Genomic DNA, 24447 nt, shown 5'->3' on the forward strand with positions numbered 1-24447 from the left:
CATGTAGAATGGCCATTAGCCACTTCGTCTTTTTTTTTTCTGCCAGTGCATGCTCTTGGAATACCTCATAAAAAAAATTAAAGAGCATTTAAACAAAACTGTTTTTGCGTACGAGAGTATTGGATTTGGTTCTACAGTACAGTACAATGTTTTGCGAGTGAGTTAAAATAAGCTTCAGAACAGTGCCTGCCTCGCACCGTGCATAATTAATGAATAAATGGGAGACAACATGCACTGGTATCAATTATAGTCGTTTCTTACGAGGTTTTAGAAATATTTTGCGTCAGTTGGTGGATGTACTGGTCGATGTAGCAATAGAAATAGCAATAGAAAAAGGAAGATGTTGTGCTTTGAAGACCTGACACCCATCAGTATCATCACTACCGTGTGCTGCGCTCCAAAAGCGTAAGTTTCTGAATTTTTTGGTGAAACACCGAAGGACGACATTAGCTTGTACGCTTACGTTTTCGTAGTGCATGTGGCTCGAATTGTATAGTTCTGCACTAATACGTTCTCAACTTATTTAGTATTTGTTGCCAGCTCGCAAAACCGGTTGTTTTCGCGGAGACTATTTGTAGACTGCTTGAGTGTCCCTTGTACTTTCCATGAATATAAATAACGCAGTGATCCTATGAGAGGAGTGATACCGGTGCCACCCTGTGGCCCGACCGTGTAGCATTGAATGTGCCCTTGACGGGAGCAACGATGACCATACCTGATGCCTAACCGATACCTGACATCTGTAGGCGTGGGCTACCGGAGTAGCAGCCCTCGTTTATCATGGACCTGCTGAAAGGCAAACGTCTGGTGAAGCGCGACGGCACCATAGTGGCAGCGGAAACAGCCCTGAAGGGCAAGAAACTCATCTGCTTCTACATGGCCGCCCACTGGTGCCCGCCCTGCCGCATGTTCACGAACACCCTCGCCGACGCTTACGTTGAAGCCAAGGACGAAGCTCTGCCTATCGAGTTAAGTTTTCTGATTAAGTACAAGAGTGCCTGTGCAGGGAGTCCCGCTTGAAACGCGATGCTTATACCCTGCATACCCTAAGCAAATACGAAGCGTATTAATATTCAGCGTCCATTCAAAAGTCCATTATTGAGCGGTTCAGTTGAACGCACTGTAATAACAACTTGCTAATTAGCTTACTAGCTGTCGAAACAGTTTTAGCAGACTTTCTTCAGTTGATCTATACATAAGCATGTTGACAAACGAAAGTTTGGGAGCGGCAGCACTTTTTTTTATGTATATACGTACATCTAGTGTTGTTACAAAATTCTATTAAATATTATACTTTTGTGAAAGCTATATAGGGTCAACAGTATAGGGTCAACGCATCACAACCAGCAATGGGGTAGAGTATCGCCCATAGCGATCCCGTAATAAAGTTGTTGTTGTTTCTTCGGCAAACTTTTGTCATGATTACGAGCATTATGACGATTCACAATTCCATTTCTAGTGACTGAAAATGTATCCAACCACTCGTAACTATAATGGCCAAAGTTCGTTGAAGATAACTGTCATTGACCCCTATAATTTCCAGAAAAGCAAATTTCTGAATAGTGAAACCTCCCATTACGGACATCTCTCCTACGCTCTAAAATATGAACTTGACCACATAGCACGCTCCTAGCCAACCACCGTCCCGAGTGACATGGTTCTTTCCCCTGATTTGCTCAAAACGGGGGCCGTACGTCATTTTTGTTGCATTATGCTGTTCATAATTGCCACAGACATGGCGTACGCCCCACGAGAGAACGTTGTCGTTCGAGATGATGGTTTGCTATAAAAGCGTGCTATGCGGTGATACGCTTTAAGAGTGTAGACGGACACTATCCTACTGCAGACAGCTGGGTTTCCCCCGGCACACTTTTATGCTCCTATACTTCACTACATGCCTTTCTGCATCACTTCCGGTTTGTTGCCAAAACGACATCCGGTTTCGCATCAAACACGAACACGCTTTGAGCCAACCATTATGCCGATTCATACAGTTATCGCTTCTGATTTGAGGAGAGCGAGGGCAGTATACGCCTTTTTATGGCAATTCAACTTGCCACAAAGAGGCGTACGCCTCCCATTTTCGACAAATCAGGGAAGTGAAAGATATCATTCTGCATGGGGGCTGGTCCGAGCGTCTTTAGTCGCGGAAGGACCGGAAATCTTCGTGGCACCGGCAGTTGTGATGGGGCCTTGTTTATGTTTACCCGAGAATGTCATGTATACCTTCCATGCACGGAGACCTCCGTCCAGCGGACAAGGATCCTAGTCCCGTGGGAAGTTTGTGATACACCCTAAAAACAGAGCTTCACCGCATTGCACGCTGTGCGCCAACCATTGCCACGAATGATAGGCTTCGCTTGTGATTGGAAGACAGAGGGGGCGTACGCCTTTTGTAGCAATTTTTATATATCCAAATTGCCACAAAGAGCCGTACGCTCCCCCCCCCCTCCTCTCTCTCTCTCTTCCCAACTGAAGCGATAACCCTGCCATTCGTGCACTCTAAAAACAGAACTTCACCACATAGCACGCTCTTCGCCAAGCACCATCCCTAATGACATCGTTCTGCCACCTGATTGTTTAAAAACAGGAGGCGTACGCCTTTCTGGAACACTTATGCAGTTCCAAAAAGGGCGTACGCCCCACGCTTTCCACAAATCGGGAGTGATAAAGGTATCACTCTGTGCTGCGGTTGGCCCTCACCGCGCTATGTGGTGAAGTTCTGTTTTTAGAGTGTGGCAATGGTCGGCGCACAGCGTGCTATGCGGTGAAGTTCTGTTTTGAGAGTGTATAGGTGAAATACCTTGTATATCCACTTATATGCACTGCCTGACGTGGAACGCCTTTATCGAACATTGCCACCAAGTTTCAATATGTGTGTCCGATTTTGCGCGTGCAGGTCATATTCATTTCGTCTGACAGAACAGCGGCAGACATGGCGAATTACATGCGAGAGAGTCACGGTGACTGGCTGGGACTGCCATACGGAGACCCGTTGCAGCCGTGAGTGTCCAACCAGTGTACAGAATTGGAAACGTTGTAGCTATATACGTTAAAGAAGCGCCAAAAGCGCAAATTTTTTTCTCGTCATCCGCCTCTTGAGAATGAGGGAAGAGAGAAAACGTAGATTGATTCCCATCCCTTTTGCTTTGCTGTGAAAGCAACATCGTGTTTCATTTCGCGAGGAGAAATCTTCGAAATCCAGTCAGGGGCGTATCCAGATGCTACACTCTTAAGAACTGAACTTCACTGCATAGCAAGCTCTGTGCGAACCATTGCCACGAATGATAGAGTTATCACTTCTGATTCGAAGAGAGAGAAAGGGCGTACGCCTTTTTGTGTCAATTATCATATATCCAAATTGACAAAAAAGGCATACGCCCCCACTCTGGCCTCGAATCATAAGCGACAACCCTACACTCTTAAAAATGAACTTCACCGCATAGCACGCTCATTGCCAACCAACATCGCGGATGATATCGTTATCTGCCCTGATTTGTTGAAAACGGTGGGTGTACGCCTTTTTGTGACAATTATGAACAGCATAAGTGTCACAAAAAAGGCGTACGCCCCCCGTTTTCAACAAATCAGGGCAGATAACGATATCACTCGAGATGACGGCTGGCTAGGAGCGTGCTACGCCGTGAAGTTCATTTTTAAGAGTGTATCATTCGCGGGAAAATGGTTAAAAATTGGGCTGTTCGGTGTAGCATACTTTAAAAGCGATAAAAGCGATAAAACCCCAAGCACGGGGGTTTTATCGCTTTTAAAGTATCATTCGCGGGAATGGTTGGCGCAGAGCGTGCTATGCGGTGAAACTCTGTATTTAGCGTGTGTGTGTGTTTTTTTTTGTGCTGTTTCTTTGTTGAAGCGCGTAGTGGGGGAGGGGAGAGAGGGAAATCCCGTGTATAACCTGACGTTTTGGGGGAGGTGATCCCCCCCCCCCCCCCCGGTGGATCCGCCACTGACTCCAGTGCCCCTTTAACCTCCAGCCAACCTTCAGCTCGAATGACATCGTTCTCTCCCCTGATTTGTTGAAAGCAGGAGGAGTACGCCTTTTCTGTTACAATTATGTCCTGCGTAATTGTCATAAAAAGGCGTACGCCTGCTCTTTTCAACAAATCAGAGGAGAGAACGATGCCATTTGAGATCATGTTTGGTTAGGAGGTGAAGTTACTGCCATTCCGTTCGATGCATTAAGTTTGCCGTGTGGCTATAGGGTGGTACAGTCGAAAAATACATCAGGAATACAATTCAAAATCTGCCGAGAGCGTCAGGCTGTCCCTCTAAACGTCAGCAGGGAAAAACGTTATTGAGAGTGATTGTGAGAGTGATTGTGTGAGATTGTGCGTTTCAGAGTCATCAAACAACGCTACAAAGTATCCGGGATCCCCACCCTGATTGTGCTCAAGGATAACGGTACCATGCTGTGTCGCAATGGACGCCCTGACGTACAAAGCAAAGGGGCTGCAGCATTCAGGGACTGGTGCCGGCAGTGAAGTCACACGGATGACACCTCTCAGCCGAAGCTGTTAAAGTTCCTAGAGCTAATAAAATTGAAAAGTGCCTATAAATAAAGAGTTTATGACCGACGAAGACGTGTGCTCATTTGGTTCTCACTTGTATGGAAGGGCGGTTGTCGTATACGGCAAAATTGATTTGAATATCGTCAGATGGAAAGCCACTGCACGTTGCTTGACGAGGTCACTGGTCCCATACAGCAGCTTCAGCGTAACATGCACTTCAATAATAATAATAACTAAACAACAAACAACAACAACAATGCGACTATACAAGACAAACAATAATAAACTATGATACACTATAAGCATCTCCCCAAAATAAAACAGCATAGAAGAAACAGAAGAGACAACAAAGAAATAAAAATACAGCAGTATCGCGACCCCAAACAAGAAAAAATACCAGGAATGCACCAGAATCCCCCCCCCCCCCATCCAGTAGAAAGCGCTTCATGGACTTTGCGCTTCGGTTGCTTCACTTTGAGAATATGCACTGATGTCTGTCTCAACGCACACATTCTGCTGTCGAAGCGCACAGGATAAATCTTACACCGGCGTGATATATCGAGCCTCGCTTCAATCGCTTACGCCTTTGAGGCGCCCAGAAGATCGTTCCAACAGCGCCCAATGTTTAAAAAAAAGAAGAGATTTTTTCGATTGATAAACAGTTTTACTGTTTTTATTGCGAAGTTTTTTTCTCTTTCTCTCTCTCTCTCTCTGTCGATAATTTGCGCCCAAAAAAATCTTGCGCCCGAGACGACCGCCCCCTACAGCTCTCCTCACGCTACGCCACTGGTTGAACGTGCCACACCGGGCTAAAAGGCTCGCGTCCTCAGAGTCTATACACTGCAACAACAGAACTTCACCGCATAGCACGCTGTGCGCCAACCATTGCCACGAATGATAGGGTTATCGCTTCTCATTCGAAGAGAGAGGGGGCGTACGGTATTTTGTAGCGGTTATCATTTCTCCAAATTGCCACAAAAAGGAGGGCGCCCCCCTCTCTCTCTCTCGCTCCTCTTTTAATCAGAAGCGATAACCCTAACATTCGTGGTTGGCGCACAGCGTGCTATGCACTATACACTGTTAAAACAGAACTTCACCACATAGCACGCTCCTAGCCAACCATCATACCGAATGATATCATTCTGCGTCATGATTTGTTCAAAACAGGGGGGAGGTTGGCTAGGATGATGGTTGGCTAGGAGCGTGCTATGTGGTGAAGTTCTGTTTTAACAGTGTAGTTCTGCTTTTATAGAGTGTCCCTAATTTGTAGGTCATTGCTCTCACATTGTATCCTCGCAAAACACTATTTCTTTTCCTTTCTTCTTTTCTTTTTCTTTTTTTGTCAGGAGTGGCAAATTTGCTTATTTTAGTTGCAAATAAGGTGAAAATTGCCAGCGCCTTTGGTCTTTATATAAGGTTGACAGACCAGTCTATGGGTCACGGGTCCGTTCTGTGGGTCACGTGGTCACTGTTACGTAGTCCTTAAAGCTACGGACGGACCTACACGTGGTTGATTTTATAAACCTGCCGCTGTAATATATGTTTCCGACCGGAAATTCACGTACTCTCTGTATTGACGAGGAGCCATGAAACGGCTATTTCCCATTTGTGAACAATAAATATGCCATTCCGTAGTCAGTGCCACCGTGATGAGTGCGGTTAGCTAATATTTAAGTCGCAATATTTGTCAAATCGCAGTATTTGTGTGTTCATGAGACTTTCACATAATTGCATTTTGAATAGTTATCAGTCTAGAGCGCGGATAAATATGCAGTAAAAACTCCCGAAACATGCATGCAACTATGCACCAAAAATCTTGGAAATATGCAGTATAACACCTGAATATATGCAATGTCTCTCTTTGTTCTTGGTCGCGGCGTTAACACGGAATAACAAAAAATATATGTTCTTGGTATGAAATGCATCTAATGCATATTTGACAAAAGTTGAGCATTCTATGAGCAATATACGAAATTGAAACCACATTGCACAGACTGTTTTGTAAGACAAACAACACACGCAGGCGGGTTCTTATCGTCGCTCAATAGACCTCTCACTGTTTGTAAACAAATAACGTCGTAGCGTTCGACAGCGCCGCCAATTTGGTAGAGTTGAACTATACGCTCGAAGCTAGGGGGGCGAACAAGGGCGCGCCCGAAAGCCACGGTCTTGAGGGGATTACGATGGTCCCTGAAAGGGACACGACTTTCGGTCCTACTTTTCTTTCAATAGGAGGCAGCGAATAAGTGCCCATTCGTGGAACTCAGCCCTCCGCTTCCGATTTGTTTCGGTTTCTGTCTGTCTACCAACGTCCTGATGACGTTTCTCGGGTATCGCGGTCCATTAAGCTTGTGAGTTGACTGAGTTGACTGACTCTTTATTTTGTAGGCAACCTCACAACCGAGCCTCGAAACAATCTTACCTAGCACCAGCTCCCGTGGAACAGTGGTTAACATGATCGCTTTCCACGACGAGTCTGGGAGGTGACACGGGTTCGAATCCTGTCACCGGCTGTGCTGTCTGAGGATTTTCCTGGGTTTTCCGAAGACTTTCCATACGAATGTCGGCACAGTTCCCCATGAAGTCGGCCCAGGACGCATACTAACCCCCCCCCTGTCGGAGGACAGACTCCTTCCTGCTGTCCTCTCCATCTGTCCACGTACGCCGCTCATAGCCACGGTTGCTTCGCGGCGCTAAGAGGGAACGGAAAAAATATTACCTAGCGCATGTGAAATATTATGATAGAAAGGAATGACCGGCAAATGTTTGTTCTGACGGATGAGGGTTACATCCGCATCCATGAATATGTTTCAGCTGAATGGCAAGCATATTCGTTGAATACCCAGCCTTTCTAGTCATTCGGTTCGATGCGAAGAGGTCATCATTTTATAATGGCGGACTTCAACGTTGCTGATTTCGGTTTGCAAAAAAAAAAAAAAAAGTATCTTTCGACGTTGCATTATAGTTGCATTTGGCGCAGGTGATGACGTCACACGAGCGGACGTGTAAACACTAAAGGCACACCTATCTTGTTTGACTACAATAATGCCATCGGCGCACACGTCAGCTGTTATCTGTCGCTCTGTCGCTGACACGCTGTTTAATGATTGGCTACTACATATAAAAACCTAAAAATCGATGGGCAATTGCGGTGCGCGATAAAAAGTAGTGCTATCACGAGAAAGGTTAAAAAAAAGAGCTGTGTAATTCCACAGTCTAAACAAATCAATATGTATCTAAATGTACCTATAAATGTTTCTCACATTGTACAACTAATTTCGGTTTGCAAAAAAAAAAAAAAAATGAAAAATATCTGTCGACGTTGCATTCGGCGCAGGTGATGACGTCACGCCGGCGGACGCGTAAACACTAAAGGCACACCCCCACACCTATCTTGTTTGGCTACACGCTGCACTAATTTTAGACTTCCGAGAACCCGTCCAGCTTCCGTGATAGCTGCAACCGCTACAACGCTTGTCACCAGTAAAATTCTGTGAGAACTCTTCACCGGAACGGTAAGATGACCTACGAGTCCTGACATCTGTTTCATCCATTATTACTGCGTGCCAGTAAGAAATAAATCTTATGACAGACATATCTAGTAGCAGGGAAGTGAATTTAGCGCTCGAGCGTTCGAGGGTCGAGACTAAGACTACCTTCAAGTATCGTGCGTGTAAGTTAAATGTATGAACCGTGAACTAAAAAGCAATAAAACGTTTCGATTGGGCAGCTTGATGAATCTTGGGATTGGGTTAGCCACTGCAACCGGAAAAAAGTGAGTTCGAAGTTCCTCATGAGTCACGTCTTTCCTCCAACCTTGCGGCTTTCTCAACAGGCAGACATCCACACGGTCATTCAGGTGCGACAAAAGTAAGAGCTTGTTGCATTACTTCAGGTTGTTCAGTTCAGTTTGTGCAAACAAAATGAAACTCACAAACGGTCCCTGTCTGTATTATCTACGGGTGCCCCGCGGTTTCGGTGCTTTTTTTTTCTTTTTTTTGATAGTCTGTGTGTTTTGGGTTAATGTTCCGGCGTCTGTTTCGTTCACCTGCTGACAATCGTCGAGTTTGAATTCTGAAGCTGGCAGTAGCGATTGTTTGAAGCCCCCTTTCCTTTTTCCTTTGCAAACACTGAGGGCAGCGGCAACGAAACAGCCAAGTGCTCCCGCCCAGTCTCAAAGTTCGCACTTCATCGATACAGTGCGCTTTTCATAGTGCGCAAGCTATATGAATTAAATCTCCTAGCAGCTTGGTCAAGTGAGCTGATCCCCGTATAATGCACTGCACGTATCACATTCCCACGCTAGTGTAGCCAGCGGAGTGTTTCGGGGGCTCCAGCCCTCCCCCTCTTCCGACATCGTACCTGTGGTAGTGCATCTGACACGGGGAAACTAGGGGGAAATCCTCCTCCCCTATGTAAAGTCCCCATAGAACACCTCACGAAATATTTTTTTTCTGTCTACGCCACTGATTCTTACCATATTAAAATATGGGATGTGCGAAGACCGTTTGTGAGCAAGATGTCTAATTAAATTGCAGAGTATGGAGCTCTTCAAGGGAAAGACTCTCGTCAAGAAGGATGGCTCCGAGGTTAGAGCCGAGGACGTGTTGACAGGGAAGAAGGTGGTTGCCATCTATTTCTCCGCTCACTGGTGCCCACCGTGTCGCATGTTCACTCCTTTCCTGGCCGAGACGTACCAGGAGTTGAAAGACGATGACGTCTCCTTTGAGGTTGTCTTCGTGTCTTCGGACCGCTCGGCCAGTGACATGCTGTCTTATATGAAGGAATGCCACGGGGACTGGCAGGCGGTCAAGTACGGTGATGAGCTTGCACAGTAAGTACGAGATTCCAAGATAAGGTCTAAGGTTAGGTAAGAGTTCCTCTCACAGAATTGGCACTTGCTGCTTTTTTTTTTTTTTTTTCGTTCTTCAACTTGTGTTCCTTCATTGTTTCTTGAGTGTTGTGAACTTAAAGGGGTACAGAGGGCCATCCAAAAAAATTTCAGACTAAGACGTCTGATGAAAGTGTGTGTGTCATTTTACCGAATAGTGCGAAAGGTTTTGATGTGTGCAATTTGTTTCCCAGAATAAAACTCGCATAAACATGGCTCCGCGCGTTCACCCTAAACTCGCCACTCCAGGATGATGAGGTATGATGCCACGTCACCGATGACGGTATAAGGAGAACTCGTTCTGCTTCGCCGGTCAGTGGGGGTCAGTGCCTTCTCCCTTTGCCGCCGTAAACCAGTTTTGCCAGTTCTCCCGGAGAATTGGGGATAGAAGGAGCGGCCGAAGCATTACCGAGGCAAGGAGAAAGGCTTTATCAGAACCCTGAACAGCCGAAGAGCAGACGACAGCGGAGTAGCAGACAACATTTCTCTAGGCGAATCAGCGAGCGTTCTCCTTATAGCGTCAGCGCGAGGTTCCAGGCAGATCACGGGCTGGTACTGCTCTTCACCACCGTTGCGCACGGTCGCTTTTTGCGGCGTATTTTAAGTCCAATTTCTGCGATAATTATGACTCTGTGGTGTAAATTACTTCGCATGGTGCATCTTACTGGCCTACTTAACAGTTTTATAGGAAGAAAACTGGGTGTTAAAAATGACTTCTGTGCTACTTTAAATTACTATATGCTCAGGCCTATGCATATTAGATGGGTGTCTGATACTTTGTTACTTTGGAAAGATTCCTCCTGCCTCACTCTGCATGCTTGTCAATGTGAGAAAGGGAGAGGGGGGGGGGGAATATAACAACAATGTTTCTTAACCATTTACTATATTACCACTTCAAAATTGAAGTGGTAATAGTGAAGGTGAAACAAGAAAGAAGGGTGCGCACACTGTTTCAAGATTGTGAAAAAGCAGCAAAAATAAATCCTGTAACAACTGTAAGTGCTATGTTTCCAAACGAGCGAGTTTTACAGCAAGTGCTGGAAAGTGACACAGGGACGAGGAATCTCTACCTCTGGCTATTGCTTAGTGACACCGCATCTATCTCGTAGTTCCTCCAAGTTATCTGACATAATGCCATTCTAGATGTTTTAAACTTTGTGCATTTGTATTTTGTACAGAGTTTGTACTTTGTACAAGCGTGATGATGAAGCAAGATTTTTTTTTTCCGTGCATCTACGAAGTGCACAAATTTAGGCACTGATTTCTGAGCTCTAACAGCTCTTCATACCCTTTGTGTCTTTTGCACTGGCCTTTGCAACCGCGTCGCTTTCATTTTTCACCAGTTTGTTTATCCAAGTTTCCTAACTTATCACCCGTTCTGCACTCACAAAGCATGGGCCAGCTCTGTGGTTATTTGCTGCAGCATTGTGTCCCCTAGCGTATTGTGGAGTGAATGTGTTTACACACTTACACACGATTGTTTGCTTGAAATAGCCTGACACGTGCAATACACCCTTAATTTTGGTACTTGATATAGTATAGTCAAAATTATCGCAATTACTGGTTGTATACATTTCCATGTGCCAGTATGCACATACGTTTTCGTTTTCCTCTGTTTATTAAGTCCGGCATCTTGGAAGCGAGAATATGAAGAGGTCTCGGATATCAGCGAGACTGTGATTTTTTGCTCACGCTGAATAGATCGCTAGTTTGGGAATACTCGAGCGAGAAATGTCGCATTTTCCTGCTCTGGCGTATCAAAATATCTCGTTTGGGAACACAGCATAATACCCCAGAGAGACGGGCACGGTAAATACCATTTCCCGTAGCATTCACCGTGCATAGAAATGGCATTTATCGTGCCCGTCTGACAGGGGTATAAGACTACCTTGAAACTTGCATGTGTATGAGTTTTAGCAGGTACTACGGTCGGTTGGAAATGTAAGACGTCAGTGACTTTTGTTATCATTTTGTTTTTAATTGTCGTTTTGGGGTTTTCCTGTTTATTTCCCTTCTTTCAGTTTTTCTGATTTATCCGAGGACATTTGAACTGAATGGCAGTTTTTATATGAATTTTAAGCACAACACAGTCGACCTCCACTTAACCAGCACTGGAACCCCGAAACTGGAAAAGCCCGAAACAGAAACGAAACCAACTGCTGTGGTGACGGAAACGGAAACTAATATGGGCCAGTAACAGGGGCAGTAACGGAAACCAAAAAGACTCCCTTACCTTTCCCTGGTATCATCTCTTACCTCAACTATTTCTTTCATTGCTACTTTGAAACGGTTCTTTCTCAAAACTCGAAACAGTGCAGACAATTAGTGGAAGTGAGCAGTTTTCTGAGGTCAGATTGCTTGAGCCTGATTTTGATTGCTTTCTGTCCAAACAGGAAATTGAAGTCCTTGTTCGGGGTGTCCGGCATTCCAATGTTGGTCGTCGTCAAAGAGGATGGTTCTGTTATCACCAAGGAAGGCAGGAACGATGTCCAGACCAAGGGACCAGCTGCTTTCCGAGACTGGTTTGCAAGAGCTTAACTGCTGGAGAAATTACCGCTGGTGCCGCTAAGCATTGCAAAGCTGTTTGAAGAAAAGGGAAGGGGCCACTGAATTGTGTGATATAGCATACAGGTTTCATTATTGTTGGTAGGGATTTCGAACTTTGCATGGCTCGTAGTTTTATCCAGGCTGTATTAGGTGTGGGGCATTGGTGAAGAGGTTAGTCTATGCTTCATTTACTATACAAGCTTCGCCTTTAATGTGTGTAGAGTGTAAAAGTGTTGTACAAAAAACCTATTGCATGGTATGAGCACAGTTTAATCTGTATTATGTGCCTCAATTTGAAATTTGCGAATAGGATACAAAGGGTTAACTATTATAGAGCGTCATTTCTGTACTAGTTATTTCTGACCTCTTGCTATCATGCATTTGGGTACCACTTGTTGCAGTGCTTGCGATTTTCATAGTGGGTCTGCCTTTTAGACAATGGTGAAACTGATGCTGGATAAACATACATTGTACAGGGGTAATTATACATGACTTGCACCAGTTGTCTCGCACATTTTACTGTAATGCATTTAGAGAAAGCTTTTTTGCAGGGTTTAAAACTGAAGTTGATACAGGGTGTAACACCAGAAGTGTCGCTGTCGCAGTGACTGTTAAGTAATACATAACCCATGGGCATGTGGTCTTCCCGATGTATATTAGTGGTGCAAACTGTACACACAAATTGCTAGGCATTACTGCGTTGTGGGATCCTTCAGTTTTTTATCCTATTTTGCTTGTTCTGAAGACTCCAAATGTACCAGGAGGAGCACAGCTCAGTCTAATGGCTCACACGTGGTGATGCCATAGCGGACGAAGCCCAATTTTAGCGAACAAAAGGTTCAACTTTTGTGCCACCAATACATTGTCAGACTGAACTGCGCTTATCTGGGACAGGCTGGCCCTTCAGTGTGATGTTTGTCTCCCACTGAAATTCATGGAGTAGTGGTGAATGTAATATGTGTCCAGGACCTGTGCAATATGTATATTCTCATGAGAAGCGCTTTTGTTTTCCACAGACATCGGGACTGCGACATTTTCTACGGTGCACCTTGTATGTATCAGAGCAACCTTATTGGTTCTCTTCCTGTTTTGCAATAAACATATTTACATTGGAGCAGCATGTCTGTTGCATATCACTTGTGCTGGGACGTGGTCTTCAAGGGGAATTGACACACCAAAGACTATAGATGCTACGATAGCTAGGAGGCTAATGTAGACCACGAAGTGCAATCGTGTTTCCTGTTACATGTTCTGTGTCGTCTGCTATACAAGTGCCATGGGCCTGCGCTCGAGAGTATTATAACTAACTTCAGCGCTATCTATTAACATTTCAAGCAGAAAACGGCATTATTCAGTTTTGCTTTCAATAAGAGTAATATTAATTTTAAGAATATTTTTATTACTGTTTTGCGTTTAATATATAGCTAATGCTAGGTGATTGTCACTTGTTGCCGGAAGTCCGAATCGAAACCGAAGTGGAATGGCGGCGCAGGACGAGTCTCTGTTTACACTGGACGTTATACCTCACGAAATTTTGGAGCATATTCTGTCTTTCCCTGAAATTAGCATTCACGATCTGTGCAACGCTTCGAAAGTTTGTGCGAAGTTTCGCGACGTTGTCTGCAGTAACGAATTGTGGCGTCAAAAATTTGTTCAGAGGTGACGTGCTGTTTTGCTCGGCGCGGAACTAGAACGTAGTTTGTAAGATTTTTGCAAGATTATGCACAGTATCGATATAGTGTGTGCAACGCAACTCCAAAAGAGCTCAGACCATTAACGAGAAATCAAAATATTTGTTCCCAGGTCAATTTAGAGTGTATGCATCGCGGTGAAGTCTGTTCAGCTATCAGCTGTTGTTTACGTTTGTGTTTTGATCTGTCAGCTGTGTGTGCGTGCGTGTCGAATAGGCGTGCTGACTACTTTGAGTGTTCACGTTAAATGTCATTAAGTCAGTCGCCAGTTAAAAAAAAAAAAAAATCCAAGTGTGCAGGAGAATAAGTGTCGCTCATGAATAAGGGTCGAACTTGCGTGCATTTTGAGCGGAAGCTCTGCGAAACGAATTACAGGGAACGGTAGTACTTTGTCATCGTTGTTGTTGTTTGATTCGCAAAATCCGTAATGTTTGCGAGCCCATAGTTTTCGCGACTTTTAAGGGCACGCGGAAATTTCGAGCAACAACTGACACTTTGAAGACTATGCTGCAATCGCAAACTTAATTTTTGTAGTTGCTTGTACAGGCTACTATTATGCATTTGACCCTCTTTTGGCAACACAAACGTGCTATGGCAAGTATGTGCGTAAAATTGGGTAGCATCTTAATTAAATTACATAAGATTGGGTTTAACAGTGAGTACAATATGCGGATATTAAAAGTTGAATTGCAATGAATTAACAAAAAGCATCCTTATATACAGGTGGCCTGACCTTTTCCGTCAACATAATGCAGTCGGGACGAGATGGCGTGAAGACTGCTCGGAACGTTTCACCTGCGGCAAGAAACTACGTAAGTGCATTGCCAGCATGTCGGAGAAGTTCTACACACAGGACGAGCTGTCGGAAGACGCTTTCACCGAGATTCTCCACCTCAGTAAGCACCCTCGTGCGATGCTCTTCTACATCGACGAGCTCTACGCGATACTCGACGACGGAATGCCGTGAGCGCCTTTCCACGTACATTTCACTGCTTCCGTATTTTACTGCAGTGCCCTACGTACGCAGCACACATAACTTGTGCTCACATTTTGTAGGGATGACAACCTGACTGTGAAGTACTACGCACGACGAGTACAGTGCTTTGTGTGCCACGAACACCTAAAAAGCCTCTGGGACAACTACCTGGGCTTTCCGGATGATGTACGAAAGCCACCCTTGCTGGAAGATGGAGCTCTGCTTCTCGCTGAATGGTGCCAACCCCTCGAACGCATCGACACTGAAGGAGTCAGGCAGACTCTCGACTTGCTCGCAGCCAAGGCGCGAACGCTTCTTGCGAACAGACATCCAAGTCATCCCATTCTGAAGGCTGCCTTCGAGAATGGGACGTCATCTGGTAGGCAGTAACTACACTTCTGAACGACACAGAAGATTACGTTTGTTCCAGCTGTACTACTTGAAACGTATCGCTCCTTCCAGATCTCACTTTGGAAAGCAGGTCGAGGTGGCAGCCATCGGAATGTCGCGCTGTTCTCACGTGCATAAATCATGTTCTATTTCAAGTGTACGCCTTGATGGGGGAGAAGCATGAGTTCTACACCAGGGAGAACTCTTTCATAGACAAGGTATATTGCATGAAGCATTTGAATTGCACAGTGTACTTTATTTAAAGGCATTTCATTAAGTGCCTCAACATCACAGAGAGCATTCATCCAACAGGTCCTTCAGAAGAAGACAGGAATTCCGATTGCCCTTTGTGTTATATATGAAGCAATTGCGAGACGTCTCGGTGTGCTCTGCTTGCCTGTCAGCTTCCCGGGCCACTTTTTACTCAAATGGCTCGAGCATCCAGAGTAAGGTGCTTCGCATGCGAGGCTAGACCTTATGATTATGAATATCGTAGAAAGTTCCATGTGTTTTTCCGCACTTTCCAGCGCACCAAAATCGTCATCAATATCCATGTTTCTGCTTGGTGCTTTTTTTTTTTAGTTTTCTTAAAACCGAACAGTTATACATCCGTAAACCATGGCATAATACTTATGTACATACATGGCATCAAACTTCCTTTCGTGCACAAACAGAGGCCAGCTTTAAGTCTTCTGAGACTTTTCCGAAATTTTTTCTGTCCCAAATTTCAGCATCCAACCTATGCTTAGGGCCTTGTGCTTTTGGATAAAACCCGTTGTAACCCCCCCCCCCCCCCCCTCGATTTGCATCATTGATACTTGCGGTAAAACGTGAAAAAGCCCGAAAACTAGCTTCAGCATGGCTGTTCTACATCTTGTGTTAATCTAAAATACGAGAAGCGCTATTTCCTTTCTTTTATTTTATTTTTCTACCTGATATCGCCAGATTTTACCCTGTTTTTTACGGCTCCTGAAATAAAACCCAATTTTTACCATCAGATTAAAAAAAAAACACAGAACCCGAAAACACAAGGCCCTACCTATACTTCACACAGATCTAACTTATGGTACCCCTATGACATTTTACGAACCTGCATGCTATTAGGTGGTCTAGAAATCCACAACATGCACAATGCTACTGATGCCACAAAAGGAATGTTACGATTAGAAAAACTTTCATATGCACATTTTACTCCCAGATTACCAGAAGACCAGAGGTACACTTACATAGACCCGTTCAACGGAGGTCGGTTTTTAACCCAGAAGGAGTGTCCTCAGATATGCCCCGGTATTCAGATTGACAACAGTTCTTCGTACGATGCTGTTCCACCAATAAGGGTGAGGAGGGAGCTTGCGCCTTGCACGACTGACACCCCACGGAATATTTTAGTGGAAGAAGGGGGAAATAAAGCTGCTCACGGAGTGGAAGTTCTGCTGCGTCATGCATCTGCATCTTATGTTGAGCATTTGCAGGGAGCCAGAATATCGGGAGTGGCATACTGCACACATAGCAGATGACACCATCGGCCCTGTCGTCTGCTACGGTATATCTTGCGGTTGAGACGCAGGATATTCCCCATGGTTCGAAGAGCATGGAAAGGCATGACGTGGCAGCAGAAAGCTATGTTCCACTTGAGTATTCCGCTGGAGTATTCTGGGTGCCATTCGTGTGAACGCGCGGTTCACGTAGCTCTTGTAACTTATTGTGTTCCTCAGGTTTTAGTGAGGATGTGCTGGAATTTGGTTGAAGTAGGGCGTCAGCAAGAAGGAACCCTAGGAATGCAGGGCCTGCGACAAGCGCTTGAGCTGCTGGAGCTTTTCGAACGTCTCGGGCACAATCCTTGCGCGGGAGCGATTGAGCACCGCTTGCTGCTAGCACGCGTTTACCTCCATCTTGGGATAAACTATGCACAGGTGAGGCGTCATATCTGCCGTCAAGTCTGCCCCATTTCAGTGACGTTGAACATTTCAACCCACCGTAGGTAATGTCGCTCTTACAAGATATTGAAGCAGCACATCCTGCTTCCAGTGGCATCGTTGCATACATGTATCGTTCAGCGCAAAGTCAAATGGCGGCACAGCAGCAACGTAAAGAAGCCAGGAACCATCGCCAAGTTCACAAACAGCGTTCCACGTCAAAGTCGCAAGTGGCTTTCACGATAGGCTTGATCATGAAACACAAGAAGTATGAGCTTTGTGTTCCTCTCTCATTACCCTTGACGCTCGTGTTTTTCTTTCCCAAACAGGTACCACTACCAATGTGTTATCTACGGCTGGGACAGTACGTGCGCAGCGAACCGGGACTGGATTTACCAAATGGGTGTCTACAACTTGAGCCGCAAAGATAGGCAGCCATTCTACAATGTGCTCGTGGAAGATGGTTCCAACAGATATGCCGCTCAAGGTATACATATGTTGTACATAATCGGAAACATGTACCAAGTGAGGGTGCAGACCACGACCCACTAGATCATAACAACCATGTCATAGGCACCCCTTCCCAGCGCTGCATTTGGAAGCTAGCGGCGGCGCTACTCACCGGCCCAGTTATTGCTCCCTCAACTTCTACAATACTTTGTACTTCAGCTTACCTTAGTATTTTTGTACAAGCAGTGGATGTCCAACGGAAGATGTTTCATTCTAAAGTTGATTATCATCATCATTCTATGCATTTTCGCAGGAGCTGTTGCTGTCGTCTGCTACGGTAGTCGTACATCCCCTTCTGTGCGTTCAAAATTCAAATTCCCATTGTCCAATCATGATGTAGATCTCGCGGGCCGATGAGTAGCGCCCCTAGTGGATCATGCGGACGGGCTCCTTATAGGGGTTGCCGATTATGACATGGTCATTATAATCTAGTAGGTCGTGGTGCAGACATATGTCTGTCAATGCCTTCACTGTGGTTCTTCAATCGTCGTACAGTTAAAGGTGTTGTGCAGCTACACGATGGGTGTAGTTCGTTGCACATCTTACAGGTGGCAGGAATACAACATTGACGCAGATGGCACACCAAATTACAAACACACGCAGAGACCGCTGTGGTCTCCGTGCGTGTTTGTAGTTTGGCGTGCCATCTGCATCAATGTTGTATTCCTGCAGTCTGCAAGATGTGTTTATACCAACCTGCCCAGCTTATTATAAGTACAGTGGAACCCCGTTAAAGCGTACCTAGCGGTGACGCGAAAGAAGTACGTACAAAAGCGGTACTGCGGCATAACCGAAAATCGCACGTACACACCCACCTGCCGGCCGATGAGATCGATGAGAAACACTATTTGAGAATTTACGAATTGAGAATTTGAATTATGAATTCAAACTACGAATAATTAAATTACGAATTTGAGAATTTACGAAACCTGCACAGTCCTAACCCTTTACATATTTCATGTTGATTGGCAGAAACCTGTTATGTTTGCTTGCACGCGCTTTTGCCGTGAGTTTCCCTGTTTTCGCTTGCCGACACACCGGCGCCGCACACTTTCCCGTGGCTCTTTCCCAGTTTATGAAGGCCACGCCAGCACGACCTCGCCCGACCTCGCACTTATCCTGTGACCTTGCATTTCGAAAGGAGGAATGCTCTGCTGTACCGAAGGCACAATGTGATAACTGGCCACGTGCCGGATACCATGACTCACAGTCTCTCTATCCTGTAAAGGCTGACCTGCATGGAGCAATTTTTTCACGCAAAAACACGACACCCGACAAACTCCACCGCTGACGCAAGTAACCAAAATCGTGGCGAGTACGACAGGACGTGAAAATAGCGCAGATTAACCGACAGGTACGCGAAAAACCGCTGTGACTTAAGTGGTTATCGAATGCAATATGTTTAATGGCACCCCAGTCGGGGACTCAGCTCAAGTACATTTGAAGCGGAACTATGGCTTATGTGGGTATGTTTTAACGAGGTTTTACTGTGGTTCATTGCATAATGCATGCATTGTACTTCGTCACTTTGATATGTATGATTTATTACATTATACACACATTGTACTGTGTGCCCGAATACTGAAGAAAATTTTTATGCGTCATAGTTGTCAAAATACAAGCACTTGAACAAACACGCTTCGGTGTTGAGCTCTGACATCGGAGGACCAATAGTCTCGCCTATTTATATTGGTTCTCGTACGCACGTAGGGTTGCCACCTTTCGCCACGAAAAATACCCGCTGAGTGAGTGAGACCATAAGGGAGAGGGTGATGAGCAGATAAGAGAATAGAAAAGCGTGAGAGGAGTGTGTATCAAGAGAGCTTATTCAGCAACATGCACAACTACTTGCTGTTTGTTCTGTTTGGACAGTTCGCATTACAACATACCTAGAGGACAAAACTTGAAAACAAGGAAAAGTACAGCCATGTAGTAGCGTTTATTTTTAAAGATGTAACTTGCATACTTCTCGAAGACAAGCATCCCGAGGTAAAGTACTGACAAAACGCTGCCGGTATTGCCTTTCAACCGTCAGCCAGTACGAGCCACGGGTGGCAACCCTATACGCCACGTGACTTCTCCTGCGGCAGTCGGCCGTGATGTTACAGGCGGATTAGTTTCGTTGTACGTGGTAGCAATTTCTTACCCATCAATTATACCCTTTGCTGTAAAACTTGGAATGCAGGATCACAACGATGCAAATATCCACCTTCTACATTTATCTAGCATAACATAACTTCTCAACTCCCGTAATAGTAAACAGTGAGTTAGAGAATTTGTGACCAACCTAGTCGACAAAGAAAAATTTGACAGCAGCATTTCGAACTGTACCTTAACACTGAAGGCAGTGGCAACGACAACCACTCTCCTGTTTTGTATGCTCTTCTTGCCACCAACGTTGCCGTATTTTCTGATACTACACTAATTTTTTTTCTGTCAATAGAGAACCTGACCATCTCCACTGACCCCTCTCCCATAAGTCACCCGGAGGTTGGAAAGTATTTTGAACGTTTCTGCGGTACTCATTACACTCCAAACGAACAAAAGGAAGGGGAGTACCCGGAAGATGCCGAGGTACGCAAGGACATCCTACAGCAGTCTTATGGCAGCACGCCTACACGTAGGACAGATGAAGGCTGAGTGCAGTGTGTATGTGTTATCATTCACGTCACAAGAGTACCGTTTTGATGTGTGGTACCCTAGCGAGTGATTTGTGCAAAGCGTTGTGAAGAGGAGCTCTGTACATCCTTTCACAGTGGTAACTAGAGCTTAATGGTTTCATAATGCTATTGTGTTCGCTGAAGAACTCTGAAGTAGGCTGCTGTACTATTTTCCTCGAAATTGCTCAAAGCAGGATAACACCACCCAGAAGCCGCGAACAAACACTGAAAACCACTCATCCAATTTTTCCGTACTACATGAAGCGTAGTTAGAGATGTATATTTTCGCGTAAAACCCGATATTATATTTGGGTATATATGTGGGTAAACCCAATTTGCACAGCAAATTACTGGGTTTAACCTGATTTCTACCTGTCAGTTTGGATTTCTCATGCCACAACTTTGTTTAGTTAGCTTTCAGCACAAGAGGTAGTGCTCTCAAAGCTCTCCCACGTGCATGCCCAATTTCTACACCGTGGAAACATGCAATTGAAGGAGAAAGCGTGAATGAACTTCAACTGTACATATGACTTGTAAATACCTGAATCCGAGAACAAGGATAATTGTGCCACAGAAACAATTCTACCATAATATGCGTGTTTGATACGTTGACGTTGCTGGAACCTGACTCTGTTTTAATGTAAAGGGACTTGACTTACACACTGGCTCACCCCTTATCTGCTTAGGACAATGACTTCACTTATAACTGTAAAAACATTTCAGATATTCTCGTACATGATTAGATTTAAGCCTCCTATTTACCACATTTGTACTTTGCACAGCCTACTGTCATCCACTCTTTCAACTTCCAAGCAATGCTGATAATAGTTTGCTCAGTGCGGAAACTGTCTGTTATTGCACTGCAGAGGTCCTGGTGATTTTTCTACAATGCATGCTAAAGTACTGTTGCCTCGACCAATGGAATATCTCGCACCGCTCTGCCTTTAATCTCCACACAGTCTCTATGTCAGTCCTCTTGACACGGGACAGAACCAGTTATGCAAGTTTCATATCACACTACCTTGATGCTATTTTGAAATAAATTCTTCTAGTATAACACTTCATATGCACTTTTCTCCTAACTATGCATTTAAACGTGCCTTATGTTTTGAATATTTATACCACTTATTCAAATGGAATCTCTGTGCGAAAAGTGTGAGCGTTGCATCATAGGTATGTTGAAAGTCCAGCAATCCAGTGAAGATAAGTTGGGGTTCATTGTGGTAGATCTTGCTCACATTCCTTCTCATCATCATCATCATCATTATAATCCATCATTCAACTTCAACAACGCATCATATTGCAGCCCATCACTCAACATTGCACAATTCTCTGTATGTGTGTGTGTTAATGAAGTCCATGGTGGCACATCATAAGCGAATTTGCTAACATACTGTGCCCTGCTCACCAACTACATCATAATCCATCATTCAACTTCAACAATACATCATATCACAGCCCATTACTCAACATCACATCATTCTCCGTGAAATGATGGCAACCGATGTCCGCGATGGCACATCATGCGTGAATTTGCCAACATAACGGGTCTTACTTACAGCTGATCACATCAACCAATCATACTCCATCATTCGACTTCAACTTTAACAACACATCATATCACTCAAAGTCGCTTCATTCTCTGTGATGTTGAACGATGTACACGATGGCACATCACGACTTAATTTCTCAACCAACAGTCAGGTGACGACAATATCTTGAACAGAGACCTTTCTTCTACTGGCACAGTAGCAGGTAAGTCTCTCATCGAAATATTGGCAACTCCCGACATCACAGGTACGTTGCACAAGCAGTTTTTATGTCCATGATGGCAACCCCCCCCCCCCCCCCCCCCGAGACAAGGAAAAAAGGACAAACACGTGTCCCTTTTTGTTCCTCATCTCACTTGCTACCTAACCATCCTTTCACTATTTTTATGTACTCCCCACAGACAAATGTACAGTTCATTCAATCTTGCTATCATCAAAGGTACATGTGAGACATCAGGACGTGTGTGGTGGTTTCACCTTTGGTTTGCTTTTTCATCACATTAATATTTTCATATTTCTCGAGTGAAATGGTCTCTGAGTGAAATTCCACCTTGTAGGTGACCCCAGCTCTTCCATGTCATCTTGTATACGAAGAAGCACTTCCCAAGCTAGTTTTTATGCATTGAAACAGGTGCCAACATCAAGAGAGAATGGTTTTGACTTCAATGTTAAACTGCAGCACTGTGTTACAAGTCATAAACATTTATTTTAATGCTAGCCTTTAGATGACTGTTCCCATCTTCTTTTAATCTGCTCCATGGTGAGATTTTCTGCTGAGGAGATTGCATCACACACAGCGAGTGTGTTGGCAAGGGTGTTAGCATTCACCCAAACTCGTCCGTTCTGCCCCAGGCTAATTTCAAAGGGGATGTGTTGTCCAAGAGATCTCAGCAATGGGCAGTCTTTCGAGAGGAGCCTGGAATGTTTAGAATTTACGTGTCCCGAAGACGAAAAGATAGGAAAAACAAAAATGTCTGCGAGTTGCACGGCAGGAGGAGGAAAATGCTTTGCAACCGAGTCTATTAAAAAATCTACTTGGCTGAAAATTGCGGTGTCAATGGTATTTGTCTTTCTCTTTTTGTCTTCTGAACTTTTTCTTGTACTACAAGTGATTTTATCAATTTTATCAAAAAATGTACATTTCTTGAATGGAGCTCTAAACTTTACGAAGCTAAGGTCATATTTTCTCAATAAAGTTGAAATGGTTTAGAACACCTAGTTTTAATGATCTGGTGTGGAGCATCTAGTTGTCATGCAAAAGCTGCACTTGACCAGGTCCTAAGTCAGGTTTTAAAATCTTCGAACCATTTGAACTTTATTCTAACTCCCTCCTTCATGGACTTGACGGCATTTTTGCACATGGTCTATTTACATAACGTTTTCTTGCAAAATCAGGAAGCGCATTGCGGACTTACCCAAATTTACCACAACGCTACCTGGTGCAATCATTGCAAATGGGGGGAAAATTTTGCAAACCCGAGTACTTTGAGAAGCGCGATTGCTGTTCCATGCTCACTTCTCCGTGAAGAAGCAATGCAAAAAGGACACCTATAGTCAGAGCCGTAGCAAGGCAAGTTTGCACCCAGGGCAGGGCAAATCTAAACCCCCCCCAATTCTCCAATTGCCGACAGAAGCCCTGTAAACAAAGCAACGAAAACACTTGTTTGCACTGCCGAGATCGTAAATTCAAATTTCCTTCGTTCCCGCTTTATCCTGTCCAGCCAACCTGCCAGGGCCCGCCATTCGGCGCCCTCTCTGGCGAGGTCGCCCTGGGCGGCTGCCCCTCTCGCACCCCCATCGCTACGGCTCTGCCTATAGTATATATAAATATATCGTGAGCCCCATAATTTTCAGACAAGTACATTTTTTAACAGGCTTTCATGGCACGTTAGGTGAAATTTATGCATGTATTATCACTCAAGATGACAAGCTCACCTGTTCACAAGGTCTATGGGCACACGCATCCAAAACGACGTGGGACTCCGCAGGACTCCCAACATGCCCTTCCTGCCATAGCTGTTTACACATACTAATTCCGGCTCCATGTCTCGACAGGATGACAAAACCTGTGTGAACACAAGGTCTCCCACCTAGGGTTCCAAATTGTGTTCGGTGAGGAATCATGCAGTTTGCACGAAGAGGATTTCTCACCTGCACATCAGGCCTGCTTCTTTTGGTGGCTCCTTCGAAAGCAAATACGGAAAGCGAACCCTGTTCGCTAGATCCAATATTGACTCTGAAGTTATCGCCTGCTTTCGCGGTCACAATGCCAATAACGCAGTCCCCTTTTGCAGGCACGTACTGGAAAATATTCCATCGCATATCAACTATTCCTCGTCACATGCGTGCCATTTGAGATCGATGACAACGAAAAAGCTGTCATGCAAAGCAAAACACATCCTGCCCCAGCTGGCTTGCTTGCCTTACTTATATCGTCACTTACTCTCTTTTGGTGCGCTTCAACCCAGTATGTATTCTTGTTCCTGGACCTGAGAATGCCGGCTTTCGTCGAGATAATACTGTCGTCTTGCTTATGGAGACCGGGTCCTAAAACGCACTTTGAATGGTCGGTTACAGGTATGTCAACCTTGTCACCTGGAAGAATCAATTCGTTCGGTGATACCATGTTGTGAACTACACTGTGCAGTTGACCCGTATGTAGCTATTGTTCTACAATCAACGAAACCTGTGAACATGTGAATACGAAAATGAATGTGATGCGGGAGGCGCTAGATCCTGAGGGGTATCATTCGTTGTGTTCGTACGCCTCGGCGGCGGTGGCTATGAATG

General features: G+C 44.8%; 4 protein-coding genes across 6 annotated transcripts; 3 read left to right on the forward strand and 1 right to left on the reverse strand.

Moving 5' to 3' along the window:
• Nucleotides 1–299: 299 nt before the first annotated feature.
• On the forward strand, nucleotides 300–4592 carry LOC135392767 (nucleoredoxin-like protein 2). 2 transcript variants are annotated; one of them, XM_064623483.1, is made up of 4 exons: nucleotides 300–405; nucleotides 747–967; nucleotides 2898–3003; nucleotides 4358–4592. In XM_064623483.1, the coding sequence occupies exons 2-4, from the start codon at nucleotides 781–783 to the stop codon at nucleotides 4497–4499; spliced, it is 435 nt and encodes a 144-aa protein (XP_064479553.1). In that variant the 5' UTR covers nucleotides 300–405; nucleotides 747–780; the 3' UTR covers nucleotides 4500–4592. The 2 variants fall into 2 exon arrangements, with proteins under 2 accessions (XP_064479553.1, XP_064479554.1); XM_064623484.1 differs by having other exon boundaries at nucleotides 398–453.
• Nucleotides 4593–7877: 3285 nt separating this feature from the next.
• On the forward strand, nucleotides 7878–13078 carry LOC135391243 (nucleoredoxin-like protein 2). 2 transcript variants are annotated; one of them, XM_064621413.1, is made up of 3 exons: nucleotides 7878–8041; nucleotides 9065–9360; nucleotides 11811–13078. In XM_064621413.1, exons 2-3 carry the CDS (start codon nucleotides 9068–9070, stop codon nucleotides 11953–11955), a joined length of 438 nt encoding a protein of 145 aa, XP_064477483.1. In that variant the 5' UTR covers nucleotides 7878–8041; nucleotides 9065–9067; the 3' UTR covers nucleotides 11956–13078. The 2 variants fall into 2 exon arrangements, with proteins under 2 accessions (XP_064477483.1, XP_064477484.1); XM_064621414.1 differs by lacking the exon at nucleotides 7878–8041 and adding an exon at nucleotides 8375–8396.
• Nucleotides 13079–13412: 334 nt separating this feature from the next.
• On the forward strand, nucleotides 13413–21169 carry LOC135391244 (F-box only protein 21-like). The gene is made up of 10 exons (XM_064621415.1): nucleotides 13413–13623; nucleotides 14379–14618; nucleotides 14712–15010; nucleotides 15094–15239; nucleotides 15334–15467; nucleotides 16220–16358; nucleotides 16737–16934; nucleotides 17003–17205; nucleotides 17267–17424; nucleotides 19891–21169. The coding sequence occupies exons 1-10, from the start codon at nucleotides 13445–13447 to the stop codon at nucleotides 20085–20087; spliced, it is 1893 nt and encodes a 630-aa protein (XP_064477485.1). The 5' UTR covers nucleotides 13413–13444; the 3' UTR covers nucleotides 20088–21169.
• Nucleotides 21170–22297: 1128 nt separating this feature from the next.
• Nucleotides 22298–24408, reverse strand: LOC135391245 (exosome complex component RRP40-like). Its single transcript, XM_064621416.1, has 4 exons — nucleotides 24101–24408; nucleotides 23809–23958; nucleotides 23593–23747; nucleotides 22298–22573 (listed from the first exon to the last, which is right to left on the reverse strand). Exons 1-4 carry the CDS (start codon nucleotides 24281–24283, stop codon nucleotides 22372–22374), a joined length of 690 nt encoding a protein of 229 aa, XP_064477486.1. The 5' UTR covers nucleotides 24284–24408; the 3' UTR covers nucleotides 22298–22371.
• Nucleotides 24409–24447: the final 39 nt, after the last annotated feature.

This window comes from Ornithodoros turicata, chromosome 4 (genome assembly GCF_037126465.1).
Source record: "Ornithodoros turicata isolate Travis chromosome 4, ASM3712646v1, whole genome shotgun sequence".
Taxonomy (NCBI): Eukaryota; Metazoa; Arthropoda; class Arachnida; order Ixodida; family Argasidae; genus Ornithodoros; species Ornithodoros turicata.

Bases quoted from the DNA above. Each gene is read 5' to 3' on its own strand.
- LOC135392767 (XM_064623483.1), top strand. From the start codon at position 781: ATGGACCTGCTGAAAGGCAAACGTCTGGTGAAGCGCGACGGCACCATA. The intron at 968-2,897 runs AGTTAAGTTTTC...TTTTGCGCGTGC, and splicing joins GGACGAAGCTCTGCCTATCG to AGGTCATATTCATTTCGTCT. The intron at 3,004-4,357 runs GTGAGTGTCCAA...TGTGCGTTTCAG, and splicing joins TACGGAGACCCGTTGCAGCC to AGTCATCAAACAACGCTACA.
- LOC135391243 (XM_064621413.1), top strand. From the start codon at position 9,068: ATGGAGCTCTTCAAGGGAAAGACTCTCGTCAAGAAGGATGGCTCCGAG. The intron at 9,361-11,810 runs GTAAGTACGAGA...CTGTCCAAACAG, and splicing joins TACGGTGATGAGCTTGCACA to GAAATTGAAGTCCTTGTTCG.
- LOC135391244 (XM_064621415.1), top strand. From the start codon at position 13,445: ATGGCGGCGCAGGACGAGTCTCTGTTTACACTGGACGTTATACCTCAC. The intron at 15,240-15,333 runs GTATATTGCATG...TTCATCCAACAG, and splicing joins AGAACTCTTTCATAGACAAG to GTCCTTCAGAAGAAGACAGG. The intron at 17,206-17,266 runs GTATGAGCTTTG...TTTCCCAAACAG, and splicing joins TTGATCATGAAACACAAGAA to GTACCACTACCAATGTGTTA.
- LOC135391245 (XM_064621416.1), bottom strand. From the start codon at position 24,283: ATGGTATCACCGAACGAATTGATTCTTCCAGGTGACAAGGTTGACATA. The intron at 23,748-23,808 runs GTGAGAAATCCT...TTGGAACCCTAG, and splicing joins GAAGCAGGCCTGATGTGCAG to GTGGGAGACCTTGTGTTCAC. The intron at 22,574-23,592 runs GTGAGCTTGTCA...TAAACATTCCAG, and splicing joins CCCATAGACCTTGTGAACAG to GCTCCTCTCGAAAGACTGCC.